At 43.9% G+C, this 16,059-nt stretch overlaps 1 protein-coding gene across 1 annotated transcript in view; it reads right to left on the bottom strand.

The window, feature by feature from the left end:
* The window catches only part of LMOD1 (leiomodin 1), a 32,142-nt gene extending 20,927 nt beyond the window's left edge, over window positions 1–11,215 (bottom strand). The window contains exons 1-2 of the mRNA XM_040424211.1: window positions 10,757–11,215; window positions 969–2,375 (exon numbers count right to left, since the gene is read on the bottom strand). Of these exons, the coding sequence (XP_040280145.1) occupies window positions 969–2,375; window positions 10,757–10,990 (1,641 nt within the window). The 5' untranslated portion in view covers window positions 10,991–11,215. The remainder of the gene's footprint in view (window positions 1–968; window positions 2,376–10,756) is intronic.
* Between the last annotated feature and the right edge of the window lie 4,844 nt (window positions 11,216–16,059).

Consider the following 16,059-nt stretch of genomic DNA (forward strand, 5'->3'; position numbering starts at 1 on the left):
CTCCTCATCTCAGAGCGCCTGCGCAGATTCAACACGGGCGCGCGATTTTTGAAATGCCGACAGGGCTGGCCGGAGGAGGAGATCCCGGCTGGCCCTGTCAATTAACAAGAGGAGGGGGCGGATTTCTGCAGCAGCTACCAGCAAGTAGACGCCCTACTTGCTGGTAGAGACCGAATTTGCATATGATAAAACTTCGTTTTTTGACTAAACTGCTGGATCAAAGTAAGGAACACTATTATATTTTAATATATCGCTATATAACTAATTTAACTAGCCCAAAAAAAAAAAAACACTTTAGTGGGGTGACAGAAACCCTTTAAAGGGATTGGCCTGTCTCACACATTGTTGGCATATTGCTAGGATATGCCATCAATGTCAGATAGTTTCAGGTCCCACCTCTGCGGGACCCGGGAAGTGACGGAGAATGCACTGCGCATGCGTGGCGCGCTCTCCATTCATTGCTACGGGACTACCCTAAATAACACAGTCAGCTAAAAAGCCAGCTCGGCTATTTTTGGAATCCCATAGAAGTGAGTTTGGCTGCACTTTCACGGTGCACTCTTCTTCACTTTGGGTGGCCAGTTCTGGAGATGCCAGCTCTGTAGCACAATGGCCACAATAAATTTCCCCCATTGTCCCTCTAGAAGCCTTGCTGATCAAGCACAATAACACTGCAGTATGGTGACGTATAATCACCATATGGTAATTGACCTGTCACCTACCTGGACACTATACTGTCTTTCAATTAGTCCAGGGATGCCCATCCTGCTGCCCTCCAGCTGTTGCAATAATAGAACTCCCAGCAGGTCTGGACAGCCTACAGCTATCAGGGCATGTTGGGAGTTGTAATTTTGCAACAGCTGGAGGGCCACAGGTTGGGCATCCCTGAGTTAGTCCATTGATTTCAAAGAAAGATTGACAAGAATATAACATATTTTCAATGCACAGCTCTATGTCTTGAAACATACCTTTTTAAGCTGTTTGACATTACTAGACCTAATTGATTCAAGAAGTTTATCTCTTGAGTTCTTCTCTGCAGGCCCAGTCTTTTCTACAATTCTTCTCTGAGAAGCAGGGGAAAGAGAGTTTCTAATGTTATCATTAATAAGTGGTGGTGCCAGAGGAGCCATTGGTGGAGGTGGTGGGGGAGGAACAGGTGCTCCTCCTTTTTTTAAAGTGCCCTTTTGGCGATTGTTGGCAGCTGGCTTTCTCAATGATTTGGTGGACTCTTCTGGAGGAGGAATTACTTTGGGAACTTCTAAACAGTTCTTCTTGCTCTCTGCTTCTTTTAATGCTTTCTGCTCTGCCATTCTCCGTTGCCTTTGTTTGTCCATGTTGCGACTCAGCAAGTTAGTAACAGTCATGCGTGGCCCTGCTAGCTCAAAATGGTATCCAAGTTTTAAGAGAGTAGTGTTTTCTTTTAACATCTTTGCTATTTCCATCTCAGTTTTCCCACCACAAATGTGGCGCTGATTATGGAAACGAAGTTCAGCAAGTGTGTCATTATGCTGCAGAGCTCTGAATATGGATAATATGCCCTTTCCTGTGATGTGGTTGGAATCCAGATTGATACTAGTAATGGTCTTGTTAGACTTCAACATGGCAGCAATAGCCAATGCGATATGGTCATCAGCTCGTGTGTTTGCCAGAGAAAAGATCTTAACCACAGTGTTGAACTCTAAAGCCTCTGTAAAACTCATTAGTGTCTCAATGGTAATACAGTCGGAATTGTTCAGATTCAGCTCTGTTAGCTCAGCTTCATTATTTTTCACTTTTTCTAGGAGTTCATCAAAAATACTTGATGAGTCATCGTCTTTATTCTCTTCTGCTCCATTCTTAGATCCATTTTCAGCTCGTTGTGCCTCTGTGTTCTTCAAATTCTTTTCTTGATCAGTTGCTTGTTTTTCTTGTGTGTTGTTTTTATTGGCTTGGACACTCCCTGGTTTCTCTTTTTTCTCTGGGGTCTTTTCAGAATTTTTATTTTTGTCCAGTTTTTTCTCAGATTGTACCTCTGCAACTTCCTTCTTTTCAATATTGTCTGCGATCTTCTTCTCTACTTTGTTTTCAGTAGCCACTTTTTCTGTTTTATCCTTCTCTAATGGTTTTGGATCTTTCTCTTCATCTAGCTTTTTAGACGAAGTTCTTTTTAATTTGTCTTTATCTACCACACTACTGTTTTTCTCTTGCCTGACTCTCTCTCTCATTTTGCTGACTCTTTCCTCCTTTGGTTTCTCTGTTTCTCTAGTTGCCTTTGTTTTGGTGTCTTTAGTTTCTTCCAGTTTTTTATGTGGAGGGTCTTTTGTTTTTTCTTTTGTCTCCTTTGCACTGACTTCTTTTTGTGCCTCTTCCTTTACCTTTTGTGAAGATTTTCCACTCTGAAAAAGTTGTTTGACTTCAATTAATGTTTTTTTCTTGTTCATGACAGTTTCACATTTAAAGAGCACCTGTCAGTAGGATCAACCCTACTAAACCAGCCATACTGCCTGGTAGGGTTCATCGTGCTCGAAATTATACCTGTCTTGTGAAAGTTAGGTACAGCATTCCCAAAAGAAAAAAAATGACTTTAATTAATTATGCAAATAAGGTCTTCAGTGCATTGGTGCACTAAAGGCTAATTTGCATAAATAATACACCATTCTTGGGGACCACTTGGGGATACCACAACCAATTTTAACAAGACAGCTATCAATTTAATCAGCTGGACCAACCTTATCTTAAATATGCACTAATTCAGACCTCATGAAGTAAAATAAATAATGAGTCTATTATGTTAAAATCATAATTATTTTATATCAGTAATTAAAATAACAAGCTGACAAACAAAAAATGTAAATTATTCAGTGAGGGTGAAAAGACTGCAGAGTGATTTGTAAAAGGTTTGATCACAAATACATTGTTTTACTTTTTATACTTTAAGACCCAGTAATCTTCTTCTCTGTTTAAAAAAAAAAATGTTTTATCACATTAATATGTTGATAAATACACATTATAAAATTATAAAAGTTATTGTCTCTTAAGAGAGAAGTACATTGTGAGCGCTCAGTTGATAACTAGAAAACCAACTGTTATATGACGACAGTCAACAAAGAGGAGATATATCGTGTGTGGCTTACCAAGGGGCAACCAGGCAAATTTTGAAACCAGCTGTGCATGTGAGTGAAGAAAACATAAAAGAATGCAGTGTTACACTCTAAGAAACCAAGTTTCAAGATGAAAAGAGTGCCCTATGGAAGGCAGCACTAAAGACTGGCATGCACAGTATAGGCAAATCATGGATCTAAAGAAGTTTTAGCTATTACAGTAGAGTTTAATATAGAACCCATAAGGAGACTGTCTGCCCTCTTATCAACCATAAAGAGAGAATATGTACCTTAAAGGGGTTGTCTCACTTGGACAAATTGTGTTTATCATGTAGGCAAAAATATTACTAATGTGTTACTACTGTGTTTTGGTTGTCCATATTGCCTCCTTTGCCTGCTTGATTAATTTTTCCATCGCATTATACAAAGCAGGTCTCAAAATGAAGGCAATGATCCTATGAGACCTTATGTAGGCATATCAATAATTCTTCTATATGTTTTCTTTGAGATATGCACTCCGTAAAACCTAAGGCTCTGTTCACGCTGGCATCATGGCTGTTATTTCTCCCTGATATGCTGATCATGAAGTTTCAGGGTATTTTCACACAGCTAAAATCTGCCACATTCAAAGCTCCATCAACAGTTTCCTATTGAATTCACAGTAAAAAAAAAAACAACACCTTGTGCAGTGTAAAATGTTAGTTTTTTTTAGTAGCTGATTTGAAAAATACTTCAGAAGTGATGTTACTTCTTTGAAGCAGATGTGATGATGGATTTCATAGAATTCAATAGGAAAGCAGAAAATCGTCACTCAGAACTCTTCTAAAATGCTTGTAAAAACCCCTCTCAAACAGCCTCCAAATTACAAATCTGCCACCAAAAATAACCTGTTTTCAGCTACTGATACTGCTACAGATTATTTTTGCTGTGGATTTTAGCCATGTGAACATACCCTCAGATATAAGTTGTAGGGGCACCTAGTAGCAATTTGCTAGATAATAATAAGGGCCATTTAACTACTCTGATATGGCATTTAAAAATAGGTTTTTAAATCAGACAACACCTAAAAGAGGCTAGTTGTTTTAGACAATATCTTATTTTTCTAAGATCGTGACTTTCTTCACCCAAGTGTAAAAAAGGTGCAGCTTACCGCAGAAAAAAAGTACAAAAGTATGCTGTCTATCACAAGGGCCCCCATCAAGGGGCATACCTCATGGGGAAGGGGCATGGTTGGGCACCAAACTTTTGGTGCATTTTTGGAGTAAAAGATGTCGAAAACGTAGACTAAACAATTGCGCCAAGATGTCCACTCACGTCAATCAAGCAGCAGGGGGGAGTATGTTCAGCTGTCTGGACAGGTTTATGAGACAAATCAATCTGTGCAAATCAGATCGCTCATCACTAACTGGGACCATTATTTTTCAAATCTGAGCTATGTCCACATACAAGTAAGTGAACCCTTTAGAATTTCCTTTATTTCTGCAATGATTACAAAAAAAAAGTGGCCTGATTACTAAGGCTACTTTGACACTGGCATTCTGGTTTCCGTTTGAGATCCATTCAGGGCTCTCACAAGCGGTCCAAAACGGATCAGTTTTGCCCTAATGCATTCTGAATGGATAAGGATCCGTTCAGAATGCATCAGTTTGCCTCCCTTCCAAAACGCTGCTTAAGACACATTTATAGACATATAATTGGACTGTTCCTTTCTTTTATTGAGCTCATTGAGTAAATATCCACAATTGAATGCAGAAATCCAATTCCACTTACTATTCCTTTCAAGTCCATAAACTATAACACGCTTGGTGCATGTGGGCTGTCCAGTAGAGGATGCTATTATAATATGCTACTCTCTATTATGGCTCTGCAGCTATTGGCTAAAGCTGAACCACACAGACTTCCTGTTCTGGCCCATGGTCGGCCTCTGAACATAATACTGTTAAGGGGCTAGGTGGAGCTGATGTGTTTTATCCTAATGAGAAAGATTTCATAATAAGGATTTTGAGAAGGGGCAGAGGGATAGCAGAGCAGGGTGAGGCTGGTGCTGCTACTAGGAGGCTCATACCATGGGGGAGTAATAAAGCCCACCATAATGCCCCCCCCCCCCAGTAGAAATAATTCTCCTTATAATGTGACAGTGCAAAAAATACCCCCTTGTAGTGCCCCTAGTTGAGCTAATGTCCCAATAATGTGCCAGCATAAAATACTCCTATATAGTGCCCCCAGTAAATGCCCCTAAAGTGCTCCTCTCCCCCTTCCTCCTAGTGCCCCCAAAATGTACCAGTATAAAATGCCCCATATATAGTTTCCCAGTAGATGCCCTCAGTGTCCCCCATAATTTGCAAGTATAAAAGACCCCTTCTTAGTGCCCCCCGTAGATGACCCCATAGTACTGCTCTCCCCCCTTCCTCATAGTACCCACCATAATGTGTCCCAGTATAAAATGCTACTGTACAGAGCCCCCCATATAAAATACCTCTTCTTTGTGGCCTCAGTAGATGCCCCTATAGTGCCCACCAATAATGTGCCAGTAAGAAGTGCCCCCATAGTACCACCCAATAATGTGCCAGTAAAAAGTGCCCCCAATAATGTGCCAGTAATAAGTGCCCCCAATAATGTACCAGTAATAAGTGCCCCATAGATGCCCCCCAATAATGTGCCAGTAAAATGTGCCCCCATAGATGCCCCCTAATCATGTGCCAGTAAGATGTGCCCCCATAGATGCCCCCCAATCATGTGCCAGTAACAAGAGCCCCACCCCAATCATGTGCCAGTAACAAGAGCCCCCCCAATCATATGCCAGTAACAAGAGCCCCCCAATCATGTACCAGGTACAAGAACACCCCCCCAATCATGTGCCAGTAACAAGAGCACCCCACATCATGTGCCAGTAATAAGAGCCCCCCCATCATGTGCCAGTAACAAGAGCCCCCCGCATCATATGCCAGTAACAAGAGCCCCCCAATCATGTGCCAGTAACAAGAGCCCCCCCATCATGTGCCAGTAACAAGAGCCTCCCCCATCATGTGCCAATAACAAGAGCACCCCCAATCATGTGCCAGTAACAAGAGCACCCCCATCATGTGCCAGTAATAAGAGACCCCCCATCATGTGCCAGTAACAAGAGCCCCCCCATAATGTGCCAGTAACAAGAGCCCCCCAAATCATGTGCCAGTAACAAGAGCACCCCCCATCATGTGCCAGTAACTAGAGCACCCCCCATCATGTGCCAGTAACAAGAGCCCCCCCAATCATGTGCCAGTAAAACTAATGTACATATAAAAAAAAAAAACTGTTATACTTACCTCCATGTCAGCGATGCGATGCAGGCCTCTTCCTGCCTGTGTCCCGCGCTGTACGTCTCAGGCGGCGCGATGACAGCCTATCGGAGGAACAGGGAAGGGACACGCCTCTCCCTCCCATGCCCCGCTGCAGCACAGCCATCTGTATGACTATGGAGATGAATGCTTCCACAATGGAAGTGCTCATCTTCCTGTGCCCTGATGCCGCCGCCCCCCAATCTTCACCAGGGCTGCGCCACCAGCTCGGGGGAGGGGGGCAATTGCCTCGTTGTCTCCCCCCCCCCCCCCCCCCTGGACCTGCCAGTGCATTAGATATAATTGACATTATGTCTTCCACAAATGTGCATAAATCTATGTTAAATGCAATTGTTTATGTAATTTTCCTGGCTACCAGCAGGTGGCAGCAACTCATTGGCAGGTACAAGCTACAGTTTAGTGTATCTGAGCTGGAATGGATTATTCCAGCTTAGCTCCCCCTCTGTGGAGAGGTGGGCTTGACCCACATCCTGCAGTTTGGGTGGAGAAGGAAGTTAGGGGTAGTGTAGCCCAACCCCTGCTAGGGGTAGGGTGTGTGTGTGGAGTTCCCCTGCATAGGGAATACAGCAAGGACCTAGTCTTGGCTGAGACATGTCCATATATATCCCGGCTAGAGTACCTTAAGCTCTGCTGGATGAAGAAAGCAGAAACTACAGACCAACTCCAGAGTTTCAGGAAGAAAGCATCCCCTGAGAATCCATCGGTGAGATAAGTCCAGTGCCTAGGAGAAGCCTATTCCTCCTCAGCTAGTCTGTCCCCCACACAGCAGAAGTAACATTTAAAGCAGAAGTACTCATTCCTGCAAAGTTCCTCTATTACTCCTACTATCACTACACTCGAATTTATTGCAAGTGAGCCAGGAGCCAGGAGTCCAGCCGCACCCAGGTAGGAGACACCGTGACACAACTACCACCAAACTACAGAGACATTATAGCCCACTACACCACTCTGGCATTCCTAATCTGGGACGTGTTATAACAACTTGGAAGGGCCCTGGGATAGTACCCTGCGCACACGCTGAAATTGCCGTCACAACAAATACAGAATATTATCCACCCGTACCTGCCCACTGCACATGCATTCCCCATGTAATGACAATCCCGGAGCATCTATTCTTATGGCTCTATGATGTGCCATTCCTTTATTATTTCTACTAGAAGTTACATATGAATTGCTAGCAGTCTGCAGTAAGGGTACAGAGGGGTGGGAACCAGTTGGGCGTGTGTATCTGCACAGACTCACTCTATCCGATCAGTGCTGCCCCCAACTGGTTACCACCCCTCTGTACTCTTACTGCAGACTGCTAGCAATTCATTTATAACTTAGAGCCTTTCACCACATAGAGCCGTAAGAATAGATGTTCCATATTTGTTATTACATGGGGAATGCAAGTAGCTATTAAAACAGGCATGTCAGGAGCGGTGACAGGGCCTCTTTAAATCAGAGACTTTCTCTGAGTCCTGGTACATTTTCTTGTAACCCCTTCTGTTCCTGCTTCACAGATGGCAGAGCATATACAAGATAAAAGCAGTGATGCTAGAAGTATAGCTGAAGGCTATATAAATCTCCTCCTTCTTGTATCTAGCCCCAGTTATGGATAAATAATGTTGCATGTAAAAAAAAAAATACATCCAAAAGTAAAATTTGATCTGGGTGTTATTTGTCTCCTTCTGGGGCTGAGAATAGTAGGCAGGAAATATTTGTTAAAACCAGTGTGAAAAGGGTTTTAGACCTCACATTTCCGTTTTTCACTGAGGTGTGCTGTTCACATCTTCTGCAGACTGCACACGTACCCATTGATTGAGTCTGTTCACACATCAGTATTTTTCTTTTACAAACTGTGGATCAGTGAAAAAAATCACGGAGACATGCACTATTTTGGTCAGTGATGTGGACCAAACAGGCTCATTTATGTCTGTGGATCCGTTCAAGATGGCTGACACAACAGGGATGGCTTCCAAGTTGTGTCCGTTTTTTCACCGTCCACTAATAAGAAATGCTCCTATTAGTGCCCATAGAATACAAATAACACATGGAGGGCAAAAAAATGGAGACTCAGACTCAACATGGATTCTTCACACCATCTTCACAGATGAAACATGGATGAATTTTTTCACAGACGGACACGGAAATTTGAAAGAGGCCTAAGGGCTCATGCACACCAATTACATGTGCTGTCCGTGCCATGCATTGGGGACCCATTCAACTTGAACGGGTCCATGATCCGTCCGCCCCGCAAAAAAAAAAAAAGAGCATGTTCTATTTTTTGCAGTGCGGAGGCATGGACCGAAATACCACGGAGGCACTCCATAGTGCTTTTGTGGCCTTCCACTCTGTGTCTCTGCACCATATCTTCTGGATTCCGGACCCGTTCAAGTGAATGGGTTTGCATCCATGAAATGGTATGCACACATCCAGTGCCCGTATATTTCAGAGCCGCTGTTTGCGGGCCCGGAATATGGGCATGGTCGCCACACATTAGTGTGCATGAACCCTTAGGGCTTGTTCACATGAACGTGCCATGTTTTGGGGTCTGCAAATTGCAGATCCGCAAAACAAGGATGCCACCCCTGTGCCTTCTGCAATTTGCGGAATGGAATGGACGGCCCATTATAGAAATGCATATTCTTGTCCGCGAAACGGACAAGAATAGGACATGATCTATAATTTTTGCGGGGCCAAGGAGCGTAGCAATGGATGCGGACCCATTAAAGTGAATGGGTCCGCAACCGAGCCGCAAAAAATGCGTCTCGGATGCGGAACCAAACCACGGTCGTGTGAATGAGCCCTTAGGCTGAGTTTCCATGTTAAGTTTTTTTATGCAGAGTGGAATAAAAAAGGAGAAGACTCAGTCTTTCCTTTATATGTGCACTCCATTTATGATCGCTTCCTGGCTTTGGCTTTAAAAAGTGCATCAAAAATCTGAAGGTGTAAACTCAGCCTTAGGGCTCATGCACACGGCCGTTGCCTGGCCGTGGCCGTATTGCGGCCTGCGTACAGCAGGTCTGCAATACACGGGCATCGGCCAGGTGCATCACGGATGCGGACCCATTCACTACGGAGTGCTTTCGTGGTGTTTCTGTCCGTGCCTCCGCACCGCAAAAAAATAGAACTTGCCGAAGCACGGATTTTGCCCGTGCATTGGGGACTGCATATTGCGGTCCCCAATGCATGGAGCGGCTGCACAACGGCCATGTGCATGAGCCCTTAGACCTGACAGTTATTTAAGGTAATCGGATCCTTAAACTGCAATTTCTACAGCAATGAACTCTATGTACAGCACTACGGTGACAGGGAGGTGTATGTACAACTATACAAGAATGAGGAGAGGGCGAAACCAAGTGGCATGCCAGTTCATCAGTAGATAAAGTGGCCATAAGGGTATATGCAAGAAACCTCTGCAAATGGAAATCACTTCTATCAATCTGAATGGGGTTGTTCTGGCAGCAAGCACATGGCTTTCTGGAAGCCTCATTCAGATGAACAGTTGTAGAAATTTCTGCATCAAATCTGCCACGTGTAAATTCAACCTTACACCTACACCCTTGAGCTGCTATGTGCACTACCTGATAGTAAAAGTGGATTTAGATGAGCAGATAATGGTTATGATTCCAACTCAAGCGATGGAATATGGACAAGAATTGTGCCATGTAAATGTTTCTAACAATTGAGCGATCTGACCAAAAACGCTTGTTCAACGTCTGTGAAATTATTGATGCGAACAAGTACGACCATCTTTTGTCATTAATGAATTGCGTTATCGCCTTAACGATAGACAGCCCTGTGTAGGCAGAATCATGTCAATTATGTTACACGATAATCCTTTTGTTTGAATGCTAGTTGTCTGCTACAACGTTTGGACGTTTAGTCGCTCATGTCTGTGATCGCCTAAACGTTTATCTGCTCGTCTCCACCTTTATGTTCTGCACACACATAGTGGGGGACAACTGCTACAGAAAGCTCATTTGGAATGGACAGGGAGCCATGTTCCCCAACCAGGAGCACACTGTGGAACAAGGCCAGGCTTTACAAAGTGTTCACCAATCTTCTGAATAGTAAGAGTCAGAAAGTCTGGAAAATAAAACAGGGTCACTAGGTCCTATGTCACTGACACAACAGACAAAGATTGCACAGGCAGTGGGGAAATAAGTCACTGGCAGCAACTGAACAGCTATAAGCACCACTTTTCAGTCAGAACTGAGCAACCTGGAAACCATATAGAAATGGCATGTGCTTGATACATATGTAAGTGCAGCAGCTCCAGCCTCTGTAAAGCGTTTTGTGCATTTTCTGTTACCGTAAATGACTCTGCAGTCAGACATGTCACACAGAAGTTACCTCAGGTGCCGCCTGGGCCTGCGCCAGTCTCTTGCTCTCCCTCTCTGCCTCCCTTTGGCTTGAAGCCCTCTCAGTCTGGTCCCTGCGTAGTCCCGCAGACAAACCAGCATCTGGGTCCCCGGCATCTAGCTCCTTCTGCAGCTGCTCCATCTCCTCCGGGGACAAGGTGGACAACAGGTTGTCTATGTCAGGGTCTTCACTCACTTGCCGCCGAAACCTGGCCACCCTGGACATGATGGTTGATTCTGAAGGTTGGAGTTGTAGATGAAATGAAACCTAACACACAAGCCACTCACTGCAGTCAGGACAAACCTTCGCTGCACAAGAAAATTTGATGTCCCGTTCAAGAAAATGAAACCCAAGACCAGGTGAAGGGCAATACCCAGATTATCTAGAACCAGGAACCCCCTCAGGTGTGTGCCCCAGTGCCACCGCTGGACACTGTGCAGCTGCAGTCACCACCCCATGCCTCTCCTCTGGAGCTCCCCCTCCTCTCCTCCCAGGGGCTAGTATTCAAGACATTCTTGTGAATGTTTCACTCATGTCCAAATATAGAGAGAGGATACATCTCTTTTTATGGAAATCACTGAGGGCTGGGAGTCAATAAACTGAGACCAGGATCTCTGTATAACCATAGGAGACGTATATATAGATGATGGGCCAGCTATAAAGTGTTATTCAGCACCTATAGCACCATGAGCGAACCTGTTGATGGGTACAGTGAACCTACACATTGTCCACCACACATGCATGCCAAGAAGCAATGCTGGCATTTAAACCACACACAGAGTAGCTATAAGTAGTGCACTAGAAAGCAAGAGCCCTGTACTAAACGCTGGTATGGAGGATCAGGATTAATTAAAAAATCCTTATTTGGTAAAGAAAATATCAGTGTTTACAGCCTGCAGCTCCTTAAGTTATTACTGCACAGCCCAGGAATGTGAATCTAGGACCACAGATCCAGAACACTACACAGTTCTCCACATCACCTCCATAGGAGAGCCATGTATTAGTGTGTTCTGCGGAACCAGCTGCGAGACAAGCAGCCGCTCACCTATATATGTATGGGTGTCATTAGAAGGTGCTGGGATGTAAAAGAGGTTGTACAAAATAATATCCCAAGCTGTCAAAGGGCACATTAGCTAACCGGCATGTTGCCAAAAAAGGCTTACATACAATATGTATGGCCATGTATATTCAGAACATGTAAAAAGAGGAAAACTGTGGAAAGGATGATAGCATGTCTCCAGACAAAAATGGTATTGTGTTCTAAGCTATATGTATGTATACACAGAGGTGCGGGTAGCCTATTACTTAAAGATTTAGATATTGATGGCCTATGCTCAGGATATCAGATTGGCGGGTTTCCGACACCCGGTAACCTTGACCATCAGCTCTGTGAGGAGGCCACTGCCTTCTGGTGAGCACTACAGCCTCCTCGCAGTTTACCAAGCACATAGGGGTGCACCTAGCCTTTCTGCTGCCTGAGGCGAAAATTGACACGGCGTCCAACCCCTCCAGGCCTACTGTTTAAAGGGGCTGTCTCGCAAAAAATATTCTAGTTTTCAAATTTTTGTAACTGCATATAATTAAACAATAATATTAAATTCAATACAATGTATCTGTATAGCGCCACCTGCTGTTTGTTTTTTTCTTTTTTCCTTGTCCTACTTACTGAGAAGGCCGCACATGCTCAGTTTCATCCTTCAACTGCCTCCTGAGCTGTGATAGGGAGAGCTACAGAAGAAAGACACTCCCCTTCAGCTGTCAACATGATATAAATCTAGCAGAGCAACTGGAGCAATGACTGGAGAGATCTCTGGATCCATGTGGGGTACAGGGCTGGTTCTAGTTTTGTTATAAAAATATTGTCCGTATGTTGTCTCATTTACATTTTTTACATTAATCATGGGATAACCCCTTTAAGGCTTAATACGATAAAGCTGAATATAGAGAGAAATTCCTACAGCTCTGCCACTACCCCCACTTGTCTCTAGGTCTTGCCGCCTGAGGCAAACGCCTCATCTGGCCTCATTGGTGGTGCACCTCTGCAAGCACACCACTGTCCATTGGATAGAACATGTGAATGATGTACGTGACATGACTGGCCTAGGAAGAGGCTGCCGAGTGGGCGCCATGGTCTTGTTAAACAATTGCTTACCAAACACAGCGCTGTCCATTGGATAGGACATGTTAATGATGTACGTCACATAGTCTAGGAAGAGGCTGCTGAGTCGGCAGGGATGCCAGGAGATGGACCCCACAATCAGATATTGATAACCTATGCTGAGGATATGTCATCTATATCTAAATTTCAGAAAACCCCTTTTTTGTAGAACAAATTGTAGTGTCTGCACAAACCAACAAGGGACAAGCAAAAAACATTATTCTGTCATGTTTATTTCCCCGTATATATTAAAGGAGTTGACTGAGATTATAAAAAATTAGGGGAATGGTAGGCAATAGTATGAAACACACGTGTGTATGTGTGTGGTGCAAGTGTTTGGTGCGTATTATTTGACGCTTGATTAACAGCTAGTCATCAAGTAGAAGAGAAGGATCACACACACCCTGCATGTCCCCACTAGCCTTCTCTCATCTGTGCTGCTACCCCTTCAGTCTGCAATAGCCTTACAACTAGCAGACTATGGTCGCAATCCAGACCCGGGACACCAGGTGTTTGGACCTGGGAGAGCTGGCATCATAAATGCATTGGATGAGGCCAGTGTCTCCTCTTGTACATCTATGATAGCAGGTTTGCTGGTGAGGTCTGGCATACAAGGTCTAGACGTGTACCATTTTTGGGTCTATGTAACTTGAGGGAACTTGTCTATGGTGTGATTCATTTTCGGGGTCTGTTCCTGTGAGGTGTATTCATGGTATAAATGAGTAAGACTGACGCCCAATGCACACAGCCGTATTTTTGTTTCTGCATCCGTTTTTTTCCCGGATCAGATGCGGACCCATTCATTTGTATGGGGCCTCAAAAAATGTGGACAGCACACCGTGTGTTGTCCATATCCATATGTCCATCCCACAAAAAAGAAAGAAAATGTCCTATTCTTGGCCGCAAATTGTGGTCCCATTCAAGTCAATGGAGACGCAAAAAATGAGGATGGTACATGAAATCATCCATATGCTATACACATTTTGCGTTTCCATTGCTGTAAAATGCTCTGTAGCTCCCCTGTGTAGTCTGACCCTGTGTAGTCTGACCCTGACAGAAAAATGCCCACAAGGCTCAGTGGAAAAAAAATTGCCTACACTGGCATATATGTATGTGAACCTGCTATTGCTCCAATATCTAAGAGAAAAATAGGGTTTTTGTCCTTATCTGTATTCCACTCGAGTGGCACTGAGTATAATACTAGAGTACAATAAAAAAAAAATTAAAGGAGTTCTCCGGGCTTTTAATATTGATGACCTATCCTCAGGTTAGATCATCAATATAAGATTGATGGGGGTCTGACACCCAGCACCGCCACCAAACAGCTGGACGTGGAGACGGCGCGCAGTGTGTACGTGCCGCCTCCCGTCTCACTTCCTAGTCTGCTTGCTGCTTTGCCATAGACAGTAGCAGCAGACCAGGAAGAGAAAAGGGAGACGGTACGTGTACACTGCATGCGCAGTCTCCTCATACATCTGATTGGCAAGGATAGGTCATCCATATTAAAAGCCTGGACAACCCCTTTAAAAAAAAAATTATAGACGGTGCTTCACTAGTCGCGCATCTCTATATATTTGTCTGTTGCCCTATGGACACGATAGTGCTGGTGTTTGAAGCATATCCAGAGAGTGTGAAGGAGGAAACCAGCGGTGCTTGAGTAGCAGGATTTTAATATCAGCTGGTTGATATGCCAGTGGAGATAAGTGCCTTGTGAGTTAACCTAAGTGTTGGGTGTATCATTTACCTTGCAGTACTTTGGAACATCTTTGTATCTTTTTCACATCACCGTTTCTCGTTTCCGTTCTCCGGCTCCGTTGAGGAGCAGGAGAACGGAAAGGACGGATTCTGCAGATAACTGAGACCTAACTGAGCGTAACGGAGCCTAAAGACCCCATAGACTATAATGGGGTCGGTTCGGTGTCCACTCAGAATACTTTCAGATTAGCGTTTTGGCTTTCCGTTTCTGAGATCCGTCATGGGCTCTCAGAAGCGGTCCAAAACGGATCAGTTTTGCCCTAATGCATTCTGAATGGATAAGGATCCGTTCAGAATACATCAGTTTGCCTCCGTTCAGTCACAATTCCCCTCTGGAGGCGGACATCAAAACACTGCCTGCAGTGTTTTTCTGTCCACCATGTGGTGTGGAGCAAGACGGATCCTTTCTGACAAACAGTGTAAGTCAATGGGGACGGATCCGTTTTTTCTGACACAATAGAAAACGGATCCTTCCCCCATTGACTTTCAATGGTGTTCATGACGGATCCGTCATGGCTATAGAAGACCTAATACAACCGAATCCATTCATGATGGATGCATGCGGTTGTATTATTGTAACGGAAGCGTTTTTGCAGATCCATGATGGATCCGCAAAAAACGCTAATGTGAAAGTTGCCTTACCAGGAAGGTAGCTGAGTGAAGTTACTGTGGGTCGTGCATTGATAACTGGTTCTGTAGCAAGGAGAACTTTGGTGTGCATGGTGGAAATAAAATAAAGAAGGAGCAGTGCGGATCATATGGAGATATTCTACTATTGCACCACATCGTACTGTAAACTCCCAGTGCACAATATTGTATGCTGTATGCACCACATCGTACTGTAGCCCACTAGTGCACGATATTGCGAGCTAATTGCTTATTGCACCATTTAGCACTTTAACCCCCTAGTGCATTATATAGGCCATTAAACTCCTATTACACAATGATGTATGTAAACTATTGCATCATAAACTATGTTTATTCCCTATTCCACACTGATGTATGTTAGCTACCTATTGTCCAGTAAGCTATGTTAACCACCTATTTTGATGTAAGGTAAGTGAACCCAATAAGCAAGGTTACAAATAATAAAAATAAAAAAAATTCTGTTGGCAGTAACACAAGTATAGACCCGCTGGAACTTCTCTTGAGATCAGTTTCGCCTCGGAACTTAATCAGCAAAGCCAGAGTGGAGATGAGATGCCCCATCCAAAAAGCATACCTATCTTTGCACCCAGCAACTACAGTTTGTATGAAATATGATGGAACTGCAACTGTACGTAATTTGTTTCTTTTATGAAAAAAATAACAATTATTTTACAAAATTGGAAATCTTGCAGGCATAGCCGGATACGGCTGTTCACCCCAAGACCCCACTGAC

This window comes from Bufo bufo, chromosome 3 (assembly GCF_905171765.1).
Source record: "Bufo bufo chromosome 3, aBufBuf1.1, whole genome shotgun sequence".
Taxonomy (NCBI): domain Eukaryota; kingdom Metazoa; phylum Chordata; class Amphibia; order Anura; family Bufonidae; genus Bufo; species Bufo bufo.